This window comes from Podarcis erhardii (genome assembly GCF_964252035.2).
Source record: "Podarcis erhardii genome assembly, chromosome: 13".
In the NCBI taxonomy this organism is placed as follows: Eukaryota; Metazoa; Chordata; class Lepidosauria; order Squamata; family Lacertidae; genus Podarcis; species Podarcis erhardii.
Window position 1 is genome coordinate 37,598,575 of NC_138502.1, and position 20,833 is coordinate 37,619,407.

Sequence of the window (20,833 nt, forward strand, 5' to 3'; positions counted from 1 at the left end):
ACCATTCAAGTTCACACCTATGTCTTTATGGTGCCATAGTGGCCTTCCTCAGACCATCCTCAAAGTTTCATGGCTGAGCAAAGGTTTAGGAAATAGAACAAACAGTTGTGAACTTCACTTCTCGGTAAATCTCCTCTTGCCAAGCTTTAGGTAGCACACTGTGTTGTCAGCAAATATCTGTGTGCAAGAATGTTCCTAACAAAGGCAATGTCAAGGTGCATTTGGGACTATCTTACAGAATTTCGAAGTACTGAGGTTTAGGAAATAGAACAAACAGTTGTGAACTTCACTTCTCACTAAAGTTTTAGGTAGCACACTGTGTTGTCAGCAAATATCTGTGTGCAAGAATGTTCCTAACAAAGGCAATGTCAAGGTGCATTTGGGACTATCTTACAGAATTTCGAAGTACTGAAACACATTTTTGTATAGCCATTGACTTGGCTTTTTAGTTCTATTACATCGTATTGGTTGTGGCCCTTTTAGCAAGGATATGAACACATGTCTTCTTGTTCTAAGTGCAATATTCTAACCACTGCACCACATGGGCACAAAGCTAAACTTGATATTTGCATTAGCAATGTCCATTCCATGGTATTTATCGCTGCTGGAGCCAGGCAAGGTGCGACAGGGATCTCTGCAGGCGGTGCCTATTTTGCTCCCCTCCCCGATTGTGTGCCTGGGGCAACAGCCCCCAGACCCCCCCATGCTACGCCACTATCTAGTGGGTCTCTGGCTGAGCTGGGAGATCGCTGCTGCAGCCAAGCTATTCTAGTGTAACTCTCTCATCATCAGCTCAACTAGAGATATGCCAGCAAATTTTCCGCATCCTTGCTCAGCCAGAACCCAGCCAGCTGAGCCATGTCCAATAATTTTTAAGCCAGTATAAAACCTGGAAAGGGGGCGTTCCAAGAAGAGGTGCAGGAATAGAGCCAGAGTACAGTGGTACCTCGGGTTAAGTACTTAATTCGTTCCGGAGGTTTGTTCTTAACCTGAAACTGTTCTTAACTTGAAGCACCACATTAGCTGATGGAGCCTCCTGCTGTTGCCGTGCCGCCAGAGAACGATTTCTGTTCTCATTTTGAAGCAAAGTTCTTAACCTGAGGTAATATTTCTGAGTTCGTGGAGTCTGTAACCTGAAGCGTATGTAACCCGAGGTACCACTGTAGAGGGAGATAGGCTAAACAAGTAAATAAATGTCCTGTCCGTTTCATCATGTAACTTGGCAAAGCGAAGTAAGTTAAGCTGCCAAATAGGATGTTATAACTCCAACAATACTTTAGAGGTTTGTTCTCTTTTGCCAAGTTAGGCCTGCTCAGGCCACAATAGTGCTGCTGCTGAATTGGGCTTGCATCTGGAATAGTTTGCACTGGTATATCCTATCCTGGACTTGCTTTACACCATCTTCTTTTGTATGTGATTGCTTCCTTTGCATACTAGAATATTTTATTAAAACTGTAAACCTATATACACATAGTGAATTTCATTAATTTCAATGGAGATGATTCCCAAGTAATTGTAAGACTACAACCTGAGGTGTTTTGTGATAGGAAATGAATGTTCTGGTACCATTTGTGAAGTATCATCCATTAAGCAACAGACCTGGAACACCACCAAAAAGGGAGCACCTGTAAAATTATTATTTTTCGCTCTCATTCAGTTTCTAATTAATTGCCCTCTGGTGTTCTGGTCAGGCCTCAGCATAATAATGTAGCATTTGGGAGCAAAGATGGAACCCATCAAGCCAGCACTGGAGGCCAAGATGGAGAAGATCTCCACAGCCACCATGTGTTTTCCCTTGGTGCTCAGGTACACTGGAACAAAGGAGATCCAAACACTACAAAACAACAACATGCTGAAGGTGATGAATTTGGCCTCATTGAAGCTCTCAGGCAGTTTCCTGGCTAAAAATGCTACAGCAAAGCTGACAATGGCCAGGAAGCCCATGTAGCCTAAGACACAGTAAAACAGGGCAGCTGACCCTTCATTACATTCCAGAATGATTTCTCCCGTCACATAAAGCTTGTCAAAATGGGGAAATGGGGGAGAGGTTCCCAGCCACACAGTGCAAATACCAGCTTGGATAATAGTACAAGTCAACACAATGGCACTTGCCACTCTTTTCCCCACCCATTTCCTCATTCTGGAACCTGGTTTGGTGGCCACAAAGGCCAAAACAACGGTGACGGTTTTAGCCAACACACAAGAAACAGTCACAGTGAAAACGACACCAAAAGTCATTTGTCGGAGCAGGCAGCTCACTCTGTCTGGTTGGCTGAGGAAGATGAAGGGGCAGAGAAAGCAAAGGAGGAGAGACGTGAGGAGAGTGTAGGTCAGATCTCGATTGTTGGCCCTGACAAGGGGTGTGTCTTGATGCTTAGCAAAGATTACTAGGACCAAAAGTGTGAGCAGAAAGAAAAGGAGAGAGAGGAATGCTATGGACATCCCAAGTGGTTCTCCAAAAGTCAGGAAGCTGATTGTCTTTGGAATGCATTGTGTTTGGTCCTTGTTTGGGTAGTGATCTTCTGAGCATCCAATACAGTCATTCATGTCTGAGGTCAAAAAGAAAAGATTAGATGCAGACTCATCATGTCTTAAAGAGCAACTACAAATTCCTCCAATACGGACCTCTTAGGATGATATTGGAAATATCTTAGGTATTTCCCAACAAACCAGATACAATGCAATGTGTTTGAACCCCAAGCCAACTAGCATGTGTAGCTACTGGTGCCTCTTACCAGCTTCATCTGGTATGTCAACTGTGGAGATATTTGGATCGGGATGGCCTGGGCACTGTAGTGTGTGGGGGGGAGGGGGGAGAGTTGTGTCTCTTACCCTTCTGGGAAGCAATCCTTCCTTGAGGACATGGAGCACAATCATAGCAGCAGAATGGCTCCCCCTCCTTCTTTATCTTTCTGGATCCAGGAGGGCAACTTGGGCTACACACAGAACGGGGTGGAACCTGCCCATTGGAATAAGCTTATGAACAGTTTAGCACATATAAATGTACAGTCATACCTCATGTTGCGTCCGTTTCAGGTTGCTTTTTTGGGTGGCGGACTGCCGAAGCCCAGAGGTACTGGAAGGGTTACTGCCGGGTTTCAGCAGTCACGCATGTGCCAAAGCGCTAAATTGCACTTTACGCATGCGTAGAAGTACCGAATTGCAACCGGCGCATGCACAGACGTGGGTTGTGAATGCTGCGGGTTGCGAACATGCAACTTGGGCTACACACAGAATGGGGTGGAACCTGCCCATTGGAATAAGCATATGAACAGTTTAGCACATATAGATGTATAGGATCTTTGCCTCCCATTATCTCAGCTATAATTAGGAACACATGACATTCCAAGAATTCTCACTATTGTATGCGCAGTGGGATTTTAGTATTGACTAAGAGGTGCGAATGATCTCCTTAGAACCAGCTCAGGGTGAAAAACACCACTATCCACAATTGGGGGGTGGGGAGGTGCTTAAAATGGCTTTCTTTTGAGCCTTCTTCAGGCACTACAAAAAATGCACGGTGGCTCAGATTGAGGAGTGGCTGAATATTCACCAACCCTGCACCCAATATCCAGAGACATCCTTGCTGTACTTGTTCCCCCTCTGATCTTCCTTTGCTAAGTAGATAGGTGTAAGGAGCAGTCTAACACACATGTCTGAACATGCTTAGAAGCCTCTCTAGGATTTGGAACATTGTGTTATTATCACATTTCCCAACTGAAAAGAGGCTTCAGCTGACTCCTTTTAGAAGCTTCCTTCATATCTTCCTAACAAAGACAAGGAGCAATCAGGGGTGTAGTATGAAGACCTGGAAAACATGCAAATTTCTCATTATGATTTGATCAAAACAATGCTGAACCCAAACGGGTAACAGGTCCTAACCTTCTATTAAAAGAAAACAAAAGCTAAATAAGGAGTCCATGTTCCACATGTACATCAAGATATGTACCACACTTTGATAGGAACACACTTGACTCATGATCTGCAATGCAATAATATTTTGTTTACACACATCTCATGGATATTGCTGTCATTCCTCACCTGGAGAAAACTTTTATGCCACACCATTTTGTCCTCATGAATGGAAAATTGCTTTCCTGGGGGAGCCTCCAGATCTATCCTCCCAACCTTGATTCTCACATAGGAGTTATTTGGGAAAGTGACCAAGTTCGTAATATCAAATCCAGTTTCTAATTCCCTGTTTTCACTGAAAGATACTTTTTCTCCAGCACTGTTGTTAAATGAGACACTCCTAAGAAAGGGGTGAAGCTGCATTGAAAGGGAAACAAAGGAGCACTGAATTAAAGCCCTAATGTCACTCCTTACTGAACTCAGTTTGGGGCAGAGTCTGCCTGTAAATGACAGGGATTTTAAAGCTCAGACTAGAGCTTTAAATCTTTTGAAGGATGGTTTATACACCTTTTAAATAAGCTAAAGACATAGTTCCATGCTGCTGAAGAAGAAACAATGACAAGGGCTGAAGCCACAGGGTGGAAGCTTTTGATTACAGATGCAGTAGCCCCCAAAAGTCTCAATAACATCTTGCCATTCCACTCTGGACCATCTTGCACAACAAATTCATCATCAAAGGCACTGAATTCATTGTTGCCCACTTCACTACAAGAAAGACTGGTGGCTAAAAGTTTCTCCTTCCTCCCCTCTCCCTGGTCGGAAGAACCACAGTGCAATTGGGGAAGCCACCGGAATTTCTGGCTAGGTAGGACTTGGTAGGACTTAGTAGAGACATGGGTGGCAGTGTGGGTTAAACCACAGAGCCTAGGACTTGCCGATCAGAAGGTCGGCCGTTCGAATCCCTGCGACGGGATGAGCTCTTGTTGCTCAGTCCCTGCTCCTGCCAACCTAGCAGTTCGAAAGCACATCAAAGTGCAAGTAGATAATAGGTACCACTCTGGCAGGAAGGTAAACGGTGTTTCCATGTGCAGCTCTGCTTCTCCAGAAGCGACGTAGTCATGCTGGCCACATGACCCGGAAGCTGTACGCCGGCTCCCTCGGCCAATAAAGTGAGATGAGCGCTGCAACCCCAGAGTCGGTCATGACTGGACCTAATGGTCAGGGGTCCTTTACCTTTAGGACTTTTCCAGCTAACCAATAAGTGTCTTAAATGCCCCCAATAGCAGCATAAGGGGATGGGAGCTTGTAAAAGGGAAAGAGCAATGGAGGACCTCACTCCTCCAGCCCTTAAATTGTAAGATGAAAGCATCCAAAATGCTAAGGAAAGGCTTAATGCTCACAAGGGCTAGAGAACTCTGTGATGTCCTGTGCCGGAGGCACTTATTTCAGTTGGTACAATTATGGCAGTTATGAACAGTCTTAACAGAGCAGCAGTTTTGTTCTGTTATGCTGCTCCCTGTCTCAGAGTTAGTCAGTCTGTAGCAGTTTTTGTCTTAGATTCAAATCTATGTAAGATGTACTGGTAACATAAGCAACACCTGCCTGTCTGGTATATTTAATCTAACCCATGCAAGTACACCGAGTAAAAGTTATTCTCTATTTAAAATATAAAAGAGAGTCCATTGCATAGTTTTTATAGGAGGGGAAAGGGAACTACTTAAAGGGTCAAACTGTTACTTTCTGTTCTGATCACTGAGCAGCTGCGTGGAGTCACAGGACTCTGTTTACATTCCAGAGACCTTGCAGTCTCACGGGAAAGGAGACAGGATGTGACATTAGTGGTTTCCTGTTTCCTTTGTTCCTTTGTTCCTTTGTTTCAGTTGCTCTCTGCTTTCATAGAGAGAGGGTGTCTTTTCTGTTCTGCGTAGTTTAGAAATAAAACTCTTTACAATGTAGCCAAACCTCTCGTCTCTTCCCTGTGCTGGGAACCCTGCTGGATAGAATGTGCTTGAGGCCTTATCAAAGGCTCAGGTCATTAAACACGTTGGAGGCAATTTCAAAGGCTCGGCTCAGAGGAAGATGAGGCCTTATCAGCTTGGCCGAGTGGAGTTCCAACACAAACAACCCAAGCTCTCTTCCACATAACTCTGTAAATAGGAAATAGTGTTTAATTCCCGTATAAACAATCAAAGATTGACGACTATTTCCTGGCAAAGCATGTTCTCCTTTGTGGAGAGCACGTGTTGCCGTGGGGTCTGACAGGCCACCACTCTGTTGCTGGGTGAGATCGTTTAGATGGCGATTGGCAGTGATTGGGCTGTTTGGGTTACTGGGGAAATTTTGATGTTGACAAGTTGTGGGATGGACCAAAGGTTTTATATAAGGGGCACGCAACATTGAGCGTTCTCTTTCGCTGCGTGCACCGGATCACCAGCCCACCCTCCCTAATTTAGGGCTCTTGCGTTTGACCTTGCTATTCCTGTCATGGGGTTGTCTGCTTTGGGGGCAGGGGCCTGGTAGGAATTTTGTCCATTTGGCTGATTGGCTGGTGCCATTTGGTTTTTGCCTACTGCATAGCAAATCATCACAAGTTGTAAGTTGTGGTTAGGCATTGGTTAAAAATTGGTTGGTGGAGGGGTAAGGGTTGGCTGTGCCTGCCCCTCCAATGCTGCTGCTGCTGCTGCTGCTGCAAGGCAATTCCGTTAAATTCCGTTAAAGGAATCCGTTAAAGGAATCCATTAAAGGAATCCAGGGTCTTTCGTCCGAATCCCTGGCATGGGGCTTGGGCTACGCAAGGCCCTGGGAGCATGCGGGGAAAGGTGAGGGTATGGTGCCCAGCTCCATTTTCTCCCCAATATTGTTAATAATAATAATAATAATAATAATAATAATAATAATAATAATATATTATTTATACCCCGCCAATCTGGCTGGGTTTTCCCAGCCACTCTGGGCGGCTTCCAAAGAGTATTAAAATACTGTGATACATCAAACATTAAAGGATTCCCTAAACAGGGCTGCCTTCAGATGTCTTCTAAAAGTCTGGTAGTTGCTGTTCTCTTTGTTTACCCTTACTGGCTTTCACTGGAAACTGGAAGTCAGTTCTGCCCCTGGGCGGGGACAGATAGTCGTAACCAATGCCTAAGCAACCACCCACATTTATGTTTTTTAATAAAGTTGTGGCCAAAATTATGCCAAACACCTTAAACAAAAATTCTGTGTGAATTGTGATCCCTGACCACTGGTCCTGCTAGCTAGGGATCATGGGAGTTGTAGGCCAAAAAGGTCTGGAGGGCCGAGGTTGAGGAAGCCTGACTTAGACAGTCACTTCCAATATATTGCCTCTTGGAAAAACCATGAAATTTATTTCTCAAATTCTCTATAGGGAAAATGAACAGGAGCCACACTTGAGTGTTAATTGCACAGAAGGAAGGAAATAATAATAGAAGAGACTGAAGTTGAATGAGAGAAGTGCTGTATGGTTATCTATACTAATTTTCAGGGCACTGTTGCACATACCCCTGGGCATCATGATCCTGCCCATGTCAAATGGTAACCAGTACCTGCCAAGCTTGCAGTTTTGGTAGCTCCTGCATCTCTCCTTCCATCGCTGCCCTCTGCTTGGACCTGTGCAACAATGTGTTATGTAAAGCATGTGCCATGGCATAGACAGCATTATAGACACTGTAGCTGTGGGCAGTCATGCTCATCTCAAAATCAGATGAAGGGAGATCCTCCAGCTTCTCCTCTCCGGTGCAGCTTCCACTGGGCTTCTCCTCCGTGTTGGAGTTTGGAAATAAACAGCGAAAAACCAGGGTCCAGAACTGCTTGAGGAAACCATCTCCATTTTCCTCAAAGGGGTTTAGGAGCTGAAGAAAGGCTCTGAATCTTTGCACCTCATTGGAATGAACTGTAAAGGAGATGGAACCTTGGAAGACTTGCATATCCCATCTTTTTGGATAAGTGGTTCCTATGAAATCAAGCTGAGCAGTCAGAATCCACACTTTCCTCATAGGTGTCCCAGCCACATTTTCTCTTTCCCATTGGGCTAACATTGGTTGTAACGCAAGTATGGATGCAGAATTCCCACAGAAAATAACAGCACTGGCTTTGCTCTTCACAATCACTTGATTCACTTGGAGGTACAGTAAATGAATGTTATTATACTCGTAACTAGTTTGGGGAGTTCTCTCTAAGAAGGCTAAGCAAATATGTTTCCTGGAAAGCAGAGGTTGCAGCATCTGCACACACTTCTCTCCACTCTCATTATTGCCAGCAAGTAATCCGACCCACGTCCATGAAAAGTGGACAAGTAACTCAACAATCCCAGTGTACTGATGGTCATCGCTGGGCACCATCCGGTAGAAGGGAGTGTGTCGGCTTTGATCCATGTTCTGTGGAGCAAAGGAGCCATAACTGAGCTGAAAGGAAATGAAGAAATATAAATTGGTTCATGGATGTAGTAGAAGGAACTCATATGCGGTGCCTGTTCTGTCAAAAAAGTGGGAGAGAAAACTGCATTTCCCGAGACAGAGACCAGGAGAGGCTGCGTTGCATACATAGCTCCAACCTCCAAGAAAGAGTCATAGACACTGGATTGTAGAAGGATGAGTAACCTCATACCCAGGGCCTTATGCTCCTCTCGGGATACTCTACAGAGCTTGTCCCCAGGACACATGTCTCACTCATCCTGTGCCACACACCCCTCCAGTTCAGATACTTGGCTATTATGTGACTCTCAACAGTAATACTGCCTCTTGCTTGCCTGGATAGAGACAGGTTGATTTGGAAACATCTGACGTTTCCATGGCTGAACTGCAGCCTACAGAACTAGAGTCATGTGTCTTGTCTCAACCACCACTGATATGTGACCCCTATCAGAATGGCCTGATATGGTTGTTCACTTGGTACAATGGTAGGGACGGCCCTGGCGGAGGCTATTCTCTCTTTCCTCCTCATGGAAAGTGTAAAAGGTGACATCAGAGACAACCTTTTGGTCACAGCAACCCATTTATTGCTCACCAGGCACCAATAATGTTTTCTTTCAGATACAAGGTGAACTTATAAAAAAAATATTTTAGCTATTTATATTTTTTTATATCTAAATCCTTTCAATATAGAAATCCTCCTAAGGTGACTAACTATTAAATTACGTCTTTAAAACCCAGTGCTATTTTTCTAGAAAAAGAGGTGCTGGAGCCCACCATGAACTTCTGAACTATGTTCTCATAGAATGGCATTGGTGCCGAACTGAGAGGTGCCTGCGCTGAGCTATGGCGAACACTGGTTAAAGGTAAAGGGTAAAAGGACCTCTGACCATTAGGTCCAGTCATGACCAACGCTGGGGTTGCGGCGCTCATCTCGCTTTATAGGCCGAGGGAGCCGGCGTACAGCTTCCGGGTCATGTGGCCAGCAGGACTCTTCTGGTGAACCAGAGCAGCGCACGGAAACGCCGAACACTGGTTAGGAAAGATATTAATTAGTGAGCTGCGAAGTGCCCAAATCAATATTTTACCTGGGGAATCTTGTAGACACCCAATATGGTTGCTATGTAGAGGGATGTTCCAAAGTCAAGTCCCCCAATGACAGCCATCAGATTTTTTTCGATTCCGCACCTGTAGTTGGGTACATATCTGGGATGCATAGAAATAAGGTCCAGAATGGCCCGGTAGGTCATCCTTTTATTGGTGTAACTGTCATAGATGTGGAATCCCAAGGTGATATTAGGCAGGATCGTGGGGTTCTCATTGATCTCCTTGACCGCAAACACCAAAGCCAGAATATGCTGATAGTTCTTAGGCATAATACTGCAATGGATAGTTTTATGGTGTATAACTGAGAGATGTGCAAGACATTGGAAAATTGCTCCTAGGCTAGAATGCTGCTGCTCCTCCAATACTATCTGCTGCTTAGGATGCCCCCCCCCCCTTTAAGAGCTTTGTATCAATCTTAGCAGAGAACTCTTTTGTTGGTTCAGATCCGTTTGAATATGAGGAGAGAGAGGTAGGATAGTAACCAACATTTCTAGACCCGTGAAACATTTTCAACTTGACATATTTTCAACTTGGGGTGTCATGTGTGTTTGTCATAGCCCGGCTTAGAGGAGAACATATGGTGCTCTAAAAACCCCACTTCAAAGGCAAGATGAGCTTTTAAGATTCCTCACCTTAAACTCTTCTCAGGCTTGGTTTAATATTTAGACCAGGGAAGGGTTCACACCTTTTCTCTAACATCCTACCCCTTGGTAACCTATTTCTATTCTGTAGTGTGGCTGCTCTTACAAGATTATCTACTCAATTGGCTGAATTGGTGCTGTAGAGAGCATAGAACTCCTCAGTTTAGCACCTAATTCTTATTCCTACCTCTGAAGGGGGGGGGGAATCCCACTGAAATGTATGGTTAGCATTGGGGAATCAGAATCGAATGATTCCTTGATGTGTACTTGATTACTACTTACAAGAAAGTACGGACTTGATGGGTGATAAGGATTTCTCTGAAGTCTTCTTTAGCAAAAGAGCCAAAGATATGAGAAGCAAGTCCCCCAATTATAAAGTCACCAGGTTGATAGAATTCATGGGGAATGCTGAGCGAATGATTGGTGGTGCAACGTTTGTTATGTTTGCACATTACATGTGGCAGAAAGGAGAGAATGGACACAATAATCAGCAGCATACTGAGCAAATGTTCCTTCTAGTCACACACCTTTACTTCCATCGAGAACATGCCTGTTAGCTTCAGAACCAACCTCACTAGAATCTTTGGCCCTCACACAAATGCCATGTCATCCCACCAATCCACAGATTAAAAAACTGTCTTACAACTCTCCAAGTGAAAAATGAAAATCCTGCCTCTTCCTCTGCCCTCCCCATTGTTTGAAATGGCAGGAAGGGATTTTTTATTACTAGACTTTGACTAGTATTCTCTCGAAATCTATGAGGACCTTATCCAAAGGAGATTCAGTGATGACAAGTGTGATAATTACCAATGAGATAATAACTAGGTGCTGTTATTGCTGGGAAGATCAGAAGAATGGAGAAAAACATGTTTTGTGATGTTCAATGAAAAGCCGTCTCTGTCAATTCCTGAGACGACACACAAAGGGCACACAAAGTAAACCACAAAGAATAAGAACAGAACAGAACAGTAAGCCTGTCTTTTTTCAAAGAAGGAATGCTTCATGTGACCATAGAATATGCATTATCTGTCCTCTACACCTTCCTGCATGAACCTCCCTTTTTTAGCTTACTGACTATTACACCAAAACAAACTAGGGGAAGGCAGGTTTGGTTTGACAGTAGGAAGTTTTATACAGGGGCGTATCTACTATGAAATGAATGGGTACTATGTGGCACCTGTAGCAGTGCCAATTTGTAGTTTCAGTACATGGATAATTCCTAAGCTTTAATGGTCTAATATCTCAAAGAGGACACGGTTGACAACGAAATTGGTACAAAGCAATTAATACAAAATAACTGTATGACGGAGAGCATATGAATATTAACTATAGAGTAGTCTGAAAGAAAAGACTGGCAGTGGGATATACTACTGTTTCCTCCTTATTAACTGCTGTTTGTCATTTAAATCAGGTCTCAACACAATGATGTAGCATTTGGGGGAAAAGATGAAACCTAATAAGCCAGCACTGGAGGCCAAGATGGAGAAGATCTCCACAGCCACCATGTATTTCCCCTTGGTGCTCAGATACACTGGAACAAAGGAGACCCAAACACTACAAAACAACAACATGCTGAAGGTGATAAATTTGGCCTCATTAAAGCTGTCGGGCAGTTTCCGGGCTAAAAATGCTACAACAAAACTGACAAAGGCAAGGAATCCCATGTAGCCCAGGACACAGTAAAACATGACAACCGACCCTTCATTACAGTCTAGTATTATTTTGTCCATCACAGAGTGCGAGTCAGAATTGGGGAAAGGTGGAGATGTTCCTAACCACACAGCACAAATACCAATTTGGATAAGGGAGCAAGAAAGTACAGTGGTGCTTGCCAGTCTTTTCCCCACCCATTTCCTCATTCTGGATCCTGGTTTGGTGGCCCCAAAGGCCAGAACCACAGTGATGGTTTTGGCCAGAACACAAGAAACAGTCACTGTGAAAATGATACCAAAAGTCACTTGTCGAAGAAGGCAAGTCACTGTGCTCGGGGGGCTGAGGAAGATGAAGGGGCAGAGAAAGCAGAGCAGAAGAGAGGTGAGGAGCATGTAAGTCAGATTCCGGTTGTTGGCCCTGACGAGTGGTGTGTTCTGATGTGTAATGAAAATGACTAGGACCAATATTGTGAGCAGTGAGAAAAAGGCAGAGAGGAAAGCTAAGCTCATCCCCAAAGGTTCTTCAAACGTCAAGAAGCTTATTGTCTTTGGAATACATTGTGTTTGGTCTTTGTTTGGATAGTGACCTTCTGAGCATCCGACACAGTCATTCATGTCTGGGGGGAAACAAAGAATTGAATGTTAGTCAAGTTTATTTGAGGGCAGCTACATGTGCAGTGGGACGTGGGACGTGGGCTGTGGGTTAAACCACAGAGCCTAGGACTTGCCAATCAGAAGGTCGGCGGTTCGAATCCCTGTGATGGGGTGAGCTCCCGTTGCTCGGTCCCTGCTCCTGCCAACCTAGCAGTTTGAAAGCATGTCAAAGTGCAAGTAGATAAATAGGTACCGCTCCGGCGGGAAGGTAAACGGTGTTTCCGTGTGCTGCTCTGGTTCGCCAGAAGCGGCTTAGTCATGCTGGCCACATGACCCGGAAGCTGTACGCTGGCTCCTTCGGCCAGTAAAGCGAGATGAGTGCCTCAACCCCAGAGTCAGCCACGACTGGACCTAATGGTCAGGGGTCCCTTTACCTTTACCTTTATTTGTGCAGTACCTCAACTTGGATGTATGAGAGGTGTCCCTAGCCAGACACAGGAGTGGTTGGTGTGGGAGGTTGGTGCTCTGCAGCCCCCTCCTGACAACAGAGTATTGCTACTTTTTACTTTCCTGAGCACTGAGAACATGTCCTGGAGGGGTGGTTGGATCAGGATGAAAGGTGGGAGAGGTTTGAGGAGTTGCTAGCTGAAAATGCCAGGGAGGGATCCAGTGAGCTGGGCCAGGGCCTCCTGAGACATGTCTGTCTGAGGGGGATATCGCAGGTGAGGGGTCTGTATATGAGAGCTACTCATACTCCAAGCAGTAAGGGACTCGTCTATTAAGGATAAGGGTTTAATTTCCTGAAATGGGAATGTTTGTTTATGTTGAATTGTTGTTTGTGTGTTTTCCTTTAGCAGTAGCTCTCTCGTTTGATTGGCTGACTGTGAATCACATGAGAGAGGCATTCCATTCTGTTGTGACTGCTATTCGAGTAACTGCCGTTTTTTCACGTGTGTGTGTGTGTGTGAGAGAGAGAGAGAGAGAGAGAGAGAGAGAGAGAGAGAGAGAGAGAGAGAGGGAGGGAGAGGGAGAATGACTGCTGAAAAGAGGATCCCAAGATGTTAATACGGAGAAACTTTTACTCACTATAAGGAACAATGTGAAATAAGTATGAGATTGTAGATATGTTCTTCTCAGTTATATGATTATGAAAGTCAAACTGTTTTGAACATAAAGAGTCTGGACAGTGCATATCATCAAAATTTATTCTATTTTTATAATATATACACAACCTGGCTGTACTAGAGTTGTTCCTCAGGAGTGAGCTGCATGGGAAGGCAGTGCCCTAGAGCTGCTCCCTTCCTGACTGCAAGATCTCTGCTGCTTAGCTGGATGGTGAGGGGGCAGGGCAGGGCAGTGGGAGACCTGTGCGCTACAAGTGCATTGGCAGAACAAATCTCCACTCCCCCGCCCCCATCGCTGTCCAGGCAATCTAGTGCTAGGGAACCTCTTGCCCATCAAGCTTTTTAGGACAAATCACACCTAGGATGTTAGGAGTAGGGCAGGTAAAATTGTACTTTGCAAGCCCTGTGATTAGTTGATGGTTGGGTCTGTTTCCAAGTGCTGTGTCCCTTTGCAAACCTGATCACTGGCTGATTGTGGTGAGGAACTGCACAGCTGAGAGCAAAAAAATCCGACATGTATATAGTGCCTCATACCATTCTGAAATGAAATCTTGCCTTCAGGACATTGGGCACAGTCATAGCAGCAGAATTTCTCCCCCTCCTTCTTCTTTCTGCTGGAACCAGGAGGGCATTTTTTGTTGCAAAGGGAGGGGGGCGGCACCTGCCAATTTGAATTAAGTATGAAAGCAGTTAAGTGCACAGAAAATGATTGGCTTTTGGAAAAGCTGAATTCCATTTTCTGGGCTACGAGCAATAAAGTGAATTGGAGAAATGGCACACTGAATACTAAGAATATTTTGAATACAAATACATTTTACTGCAAACTAAGAGCCATAATGGCATCTGTAACTAATGTGACTAAATATGTCTTTATATCCCAGTTGAAGTTATGGCCATTTCAACAAGAATCTTTTTTGAAAGGGAGAGATTAGATATGAATAGGAACTTTAATGACCAAATTGCTTGGAAAAATACATTTTTGCAAACTTACCAGAGTTTTAACCTGCAGTTAAAAGGAACAGTTTTAGATGACTAAGTGTAATTTAAGGAAGAAGCTGTACAATTTCTGATCCATTCATGTTTTAACATTATTATCCCTAACCAGCCAAGTGTTTTCTCCTGAAGTTGGCCTGTCTATCGGCAGGCCCAGCTCCCCTTGCCTGCTATCTAAAGAGGTTCTCTGCAGGTTAGACTTAGATACCACTCAGCTCATCTCCAAAACTTTAAATAATTCTCTTTAGCACTGGAACAAAAGATAACGTCCCTATCTAGTTGATAGCTTCACTACATTTGTGCAAGCCTGCGTAAGAAGTAAGTGCAAAGGATCAGGATCCAAACCCCAGCTATGCCACAATGACATTAATTTAGGACACTTCTAGGTTGTGATTTGCTGAAATCTTGCCCCACCTGGTCAAAACTCCTGAGCCACACCATTTTGTCTTCATTGATGGAAAACTCTTTTCCTGGGGGAGCATCCAAATTCATCCATCCAACCTTCATTCTGATGAAGGAGTTATTTGGGAAAGTGACCAAGTTGGTAATATCGAATCCAGTTTCTAATTCCTGGTTCTCATTGAAAGACACTTCTTCTCCCGCACTGTTGTTAAATGAGACACTCCTAAGAAATGGGTGGAGCTGCATTGAGATGGCAGAAAAAGGACAATTGTTTAAAACTCAAACTTATCTTAGGTTCAGCATCGCCTTTTAAAGTGCCATTGCCTCTTCCAAGATCTATCATGTTATCAACCAATATATTTGTGTATGTTTATTCAAAACCTGCCAAGGGGTCCAATTCATTTTGTCGTCTTTTTAGATAATTTGTAAAAAGGTCCCATTCTTCCTTAAAGTCACAGTTGTCCTTATCCCACAGTTTGTGTGTCAATTTAGCCAACTCTGCATAGCTCATCAGTTTTTCTTGCCACTGTTCTTTTGTTGGGATTTCCTCATTCTTCCATCCTTGTGCTATCAAGACTCTTGCCACTGTTGTAGCATACATAAATAAATTCTTTGTTTTTCTTGGCAGGTCTTGTCCTACAATCCCTAACAAAAATGCTTCTGGGTGTTTTTTTACAAATGTCATTTTAAACGTGTGTTTTTTTTCAATTCATTGTATTTCATTTCCCATTTTTTAAAGAACTTCTCTACATTCCCACCACATATGATAAAAAGTTCCTTCTTTTTCTTTACATTTCCAACATATGTTTGACCCGGTTTTATACATTTTTGCTATCTGTACTGGTGTAATATACCATCTATACATTATTTTCATATAATTTTCTTTCAAAAGAGAACAATCTGTAAATTTCAAATTTACTTTCCACAATTTTTCCCAGTCCTCAAATTGTATATTATGTCCTCTATGTTGTGCCCATTTGATCATGACTGATTCGACCTCCTCATCTTTTGTTTCCCATTCTAGCAAAACACTATATGCTTTCTTCTGCAGCTTCAACGTGCAACTACACATCCTACCTGCCTATTTTACAGTTTGGTTATTCCTCTTTCAATTTTGCCTGTTGTTAAAAATGTTGTTGTTAGAGGTATAGGTTGGTTGCTCGAGAGCAATCAGGCAATATGCTGCAATAGTCTGTTTTAAAGCTTTCTTATCAGTGAAAAAAAACCTTTGGATAGCAGAGCGCCTCTATTCCGTGTCTTGCTCATTCACTGGCAGAATCTGAGAGTGGGCGATCCTTAAACCTTCCCCAGCAGAGTAGTTTCTTGACGCCCAGTCTGCGCCTCCCCTCTCTCCGCGGAAGCCTACTGCGCAAGGAAGGCGTGGGTAACGGGGGGGCTCTCTCCTCCACACTTTGCTCAGGCAGGGTGTCCTGGCACCGCCTTGCCTCCTCCGAGACCTGCATCTCCTCTTCACTAGAGGCATGGCTACCTTACTCCGCTGAGGAAGTGCTGCTTCCCACCATATTTGGGGGCTCTCTGTAATCCATTTGGCTTTTCCCCTCTCGCCCCTGAGCCGATGGCAGTTCCCTGACAGTTGTCTTTGCTTTATCAACAATATAAAATGAAACAATAGTTAAAAGATATACAACAACAACAACAACAAAAGAGCCATTACCTGCCAAGGCTGCAATTTCTGAAGCTGCGGTCTACATCTTCTCACAATTCCTCTGTCTTTTGCCCTGGATCTGTACATGGCATCATGTAGAGCATGTGCCACAACATAGACAGCATTGTAGATGCTGTAGCTGTGGCCAGTCATGCTCATCTCAAAGCCAGACGATGGGAGGCTGTCCAGCTTCTCCTGTCCAGTGCAGGGTTCACTGAACTCAGTACTGGATTTGGAAAAGAAACAGTAGAATGTCTGCAGCCAGAACTGCTGAAGAAAACCATCTTCACCTGCCATGAAAGGATTGAGGGAGCGAAGAAGGGTCTTGAATCCTTGCACCTCCTTTGAGTGCACTGTGAAGCAGATGGAGCCATGAAATGGTTGCATACTCTGGCTTATTTGAAAGGCCACTGTTGAGAAATCCAGATGAGCACTCATAATCCATACCTTCTCCATAGATGTCACATTTTCTGCACCCCCTGCTGCTAGCCATAGTTGCAAAAAACAGAAGGACTTGGCTTCTCCATAGACAACGACAGCATTGGCTTTGCTTTCTGCAATATCATGATAGGCTTGGAGCCACTGGGGAATCATGTCATAATACTCTTCAAAATATGAGCCTTTTGGAGTTCTCTCTGAAAAGGCCAAGCAAATGCCTCTCTGGAAAAGCCGAGTTTGCAGGATTTCCATAAATTTCTCTCCACTCTCACTATCCAACGCGAACAACCCAACCCACATCCATCCAAAGTGAAGAAGCAACTCAACAATCCCAGTGTACTGATGGGCTTCATTGGGCACCATCCGGTAGAAGGGAGTGGATTGGCTTTGACCAGCATCCTCTAGGGCAAAGGAGCCATAAGTGAGCTAGAAGGAAACAGACACTTATTTCCCATTAAAGCAGTAGAAACATTGATTATGTGTGGATAGCAATGATGAAACAATTGTGCTTTGGTCCCAGTGTCTTAGTAAGCCCGTCAGGGAATGGGCAAATGAGGAGGAATGGTGGAGAGCAGCACCCCAAGAACCTTCCAGAGAGAAGGAAGGGGGGAGAGTATGGTGTGGTGGTTTGAGACGGGTCACACCCAAGAAGGAAAAAGGAACTGGGAAATAATAGGTGATGAAGATCCAGAGCAAAGTAGCAATGAACAAAGACAAGAGTCAGATTTCTGAGAAACAGCAGCCCAGTGACATTCTCTCTCAGGAGAGTTTGTCAGAGCCCCCTCCTTCCACAAGGACCAGACATGCTATGCAGAACCCAAAAGAGAACTGTTCTTAGCAGCCACCAGAGGCAGCAGGAGGGGTCTGATTTCTAGGAAGAAATGGCAAGCTGGGTGGCAGCTCAAGAGTGAGAGTGTACTTTCATGTCTTCCTGTGAATTAAAGTAATAGAATATAAATGCTCTCTGTGTGTCTCTGATTTCACTATGTAGATAACCAGTGAGCTGTTGACGGCAGCAGTGACAGGCCCAAACTCTCCAGGTCAAATTAATTAAGGTAATGTGCAAGTGACTATTGAGCAGCCGCCGTAATTCATCCTGGTTGGAGTCTACCTGAGGTCAGCAGACCAAGCTGTTCGCATACATAGACTAGGTGTGTACAACTGCTCCATTCATACCCTCTGAAGAACATGCACACGTTGGGAAATGGATGAAGGCGGATGAAAGCTTTTATGGAATACAATTTGAAATTGTCAAGAGGGCTATTATGGAATGCAAAACTTCTCTCAACAGGACAGAGGAAAGAAGAATGAGGGGAAATCACCATGTTTGTCTCTTACCTGGGGAATCTTGTAGACACCTAAGATGGCTGCCATGTGGAGGGAAATCTCAAAGTCAAGTCCCCCAATGACTGCCATCAGGTTTTTCTGTTTGTCGCACTGGTAGTTGGGTACGAATCTGTAGTGTGTAGAGAGTAGCTCCAAAGTGGCCCAGTATGTCATCCTTTCACTGAAGTAACTATCAAAGATGTGGAATCCTAATGTGACATTAGGTAATATATTGGAATTCTTGTTGATTTCCTTGACTGCAAACACCAAGGCCAGAATTTGCTGGTAGTATTTTGGTACAACACTGCAATGAGAGTTGGATATCAAAGTGTTTTGCTGTGTACCATTTTTTGTCAATCTGTTTAAAGAAACTTAGGTTCCCTGCCTTTCAGTGCTAGGGAACAACAAGGCAGCTTACAGGCAGATTTAATTAAAGCAATAAAAATTTGGTTTAAACACACACACCAAAAACTGTACCACACTGTTCACTCAAGTGAAGCTTGAGTTCCACTAAGATGGCTAGATCCTAATAAGCCAGGTGTCCTTCAGCTTATATTTGTGAAGTTGGTTCTTCCTTCCTAAGTGCAGAAGCTTACATTTGTCCCTATTGAAATTCATTTTGTTAACCCAGTTCTCAAATCTGTTAAAGAAATATTGAACTCCAAGGCAATGCCTACTCACTTTCTAGGTCATATTTGTCATCCTGTATTAAATGCTCTAATTCATCTTGCTTGTTTCCCATACCCTGTGCCTTTGTGAAGAGACAACTGAAACTCGGAGTCATTACCTCCAGCTGCTTCCTCCTTGTAGTTTGTTGCCCTTTTGCAGGTTTCTGGAGCCCCACCTCAGTTTCCCATTCATCAATGAAGCTATTGCCCCCGGTACCAAGCAACCTTCTGCTCCCTGTAATGTTTTGACAATTGCTCTTTGTGCTTTTTCTTTGAAGATTCCATAAAACTCAATGGTAGAGCATCTGGTTACCATACAGGTTGGGCTGGGGCAGACCCCTGTCTGAAATCTGGAGAGCCACTGCTACTCTGTGTAGACAGGCCTGAGCTAGGTAGACCAACGGCTCCTACTGGCCATTCACCCATTTCCTGTTGACATCAGAATGCTGGGCTCCCTAGATTATGACACCCATGTGACTGGTCGTGGCCATGGCTCCTCCTCTCCATTAAGCCAGTGTGGTGTAGTGGTTAAGAGCAGTGGACTCGTAATCTGGTGAACCAGGTTCGATTCTTCCTCTACATGCAGTTGCTGGGTGACTTTAGGCTAGTCACACTTCTCTGAAGTCTCTCAGCCTCACTCACCTCACAGAGTGTTTGTTATGGGGGAGGAAGGGAAAGGAGATTGTGAGCCGCTTTGAGACTCCTTAGGGTAGTGGTAAAGCAGGCTAGCAAATCCAAACTCCTGTTCTTCAAATTCAGGTGGTGGGGAGGGTTAAGTCTAAGACTGATCCTATGTTGTGTATGAGGAGGGGATATTATGCACCCCTCCCTAGAAGTAATAAATCCCCATAACGAAAATAAATAGGAAGTATTTCTGAGCCCACATGCTAATTTAGGTATTAATATGACATGGGAATTGAAAAATTGAAATACTTACAATGGATTAAGAATCTGATGGATGGATGGCCATTGTATGAAGTTTTCATAGTCAACAGAGGACAGAATGTGAGAAGTAAGTGCACCAATCATAAGGTCACCTGGCTGATAGTACTTGTGAGGGATATGGAGGTGACTGATGCTCCGATTGACATTTGACATATTCACCATTTGAGGCAGAGAGAAGATTAACAGCATCAACATTGCCATACTAGGAACAATACTTTTTCCTAGACAGAGATTTCCCCGTTTGCACCTAATCAGCATTGGCATTAGAAACAGCCTCAGTACAGCAGCTTGCCTTAAATGGCACTCTCTGAATGCACCAGCTAAATTCCCAAGACCTAGGAACCAACTCCAGGGAAAGCTCACTAAACGAGTCGGCAGCACCTTAGCATTTGCTGGGGATGGCAGAGAGGGTTTTAATTCTTTTTAGACTGGATTCCTGGAAGTCTATGGAGGTCTAATCAGAAGCAGATTATTACCATGTAATTGATAATAACAGGGGAGAGAATAATGATCCCTTTGCCTCAGCTGGTCCATTGGAAGTAGCAGAGACAATGATCCACACAGAATAATCCCTCAGCAGCCTCCTTCAAGTGTTTTCAAGGCATTGTAATGAGGGGGGAGCAGAAACAAGCCTGTTGCCCCTTCCCCTCCCTGCTGCCAGTTTCATCACCTACTGTGTTCTCAGAAGAGAGCATCTGCAGCTTTCTCTACTTACTGTACTTTCTTACACAATCCAGAACCCTAAAAGTTGTCAATCACTCAAGAGAATCTACACAGGTAGAGAAAGCTCCTTGCTGGGAATCAACAAGGACCTCTGTCCTGCAGCAGTTAGGCCAACCAAGCCTCTCCATTGGGCTCATGGTCCAAACCACATTCACATGCCCATCAGCTGATGTTACGTGAGGCCAGGCATGGGGCAGGTAAACCCATGGGGCCAAGATGAATTCTAGCCACTGGTAGAATTAGACTGGAAAGGAACAATTGTGAGCAGACTCTGA

General features: G+C 44.2%; 2 protein-coding genes across 3 annotated transcripts in view; both read right to left on the minus strand.

The window, feature by feature from the left end:
- Positions 1-1,649: 1,649 nt before the first annotated feature.
- On the minus strand, positions 1,650-10,421 carry LOC309328003 (vomeronasal type-2 receptor 26-like). Its single transcript, XM_081837786.1, has 6 exons — positions 10,310-10,421; positions 9,368-9,659; positions 7,416-8,273; positions 4,042-4,269; positions 2,833-2,959; positions 1,650-2,549 (listed from the first exon to the last, which is right to left on the minus strand). Exons 2-6 carry the CDS (start codon positions 9,653-9,655, stop codon positions 1,654-1,656), a joined length of 2,397 nt encoding a protein of 798 aa, XP_081693912.1. The 5' UTR covers positions 9,656-9,659; positions 10,310-10,421; the 3' UTR covers positions 1,650-1,653.
- Positions 10,422-11,391: 970 nt separating this feature from the next.
- Positions 11,392-20,833, minus strand: part of LOC309328050 (vomeronasal type-2 receptor 26-like) — a gene marked incomplete at its 3' end in the record, with an annotated part of 41,475 nt that continues 32,033 nt past the window's right edge. Inside the window, exons 1-5 of one of the 2 annotated variants that reach the window (XM_081837924.1) lie at positions 18,235-18,651; positions 16,468-16,684; positions 14,805-15,032; positions 13,932-14,058; positions 11,392-12,296 (exon numbers count right to left, since the gene is read on the minus strand). In XM_081837924.1, the coding sequence (XP_081694050.1) occupies positions 11,395-12,296; positions 13,932-14,058; positions 14,805-15,032; positions 16,468-16,617 (1,407 nt within the window). In that variant the 5' untranslated portion in view covers positions 16,618-16,684; positions 18,235-18,651. Of the gene's footprint in view, positions 12,297-13,931; positions 14,059-14,804; positions 15,033-16,467; positions 16,869-18,234; positions 18,652-20,833 lie in introns of those variants that run through there. The other variant, XM_081837922.1, reaches the window with a different exon arrangement.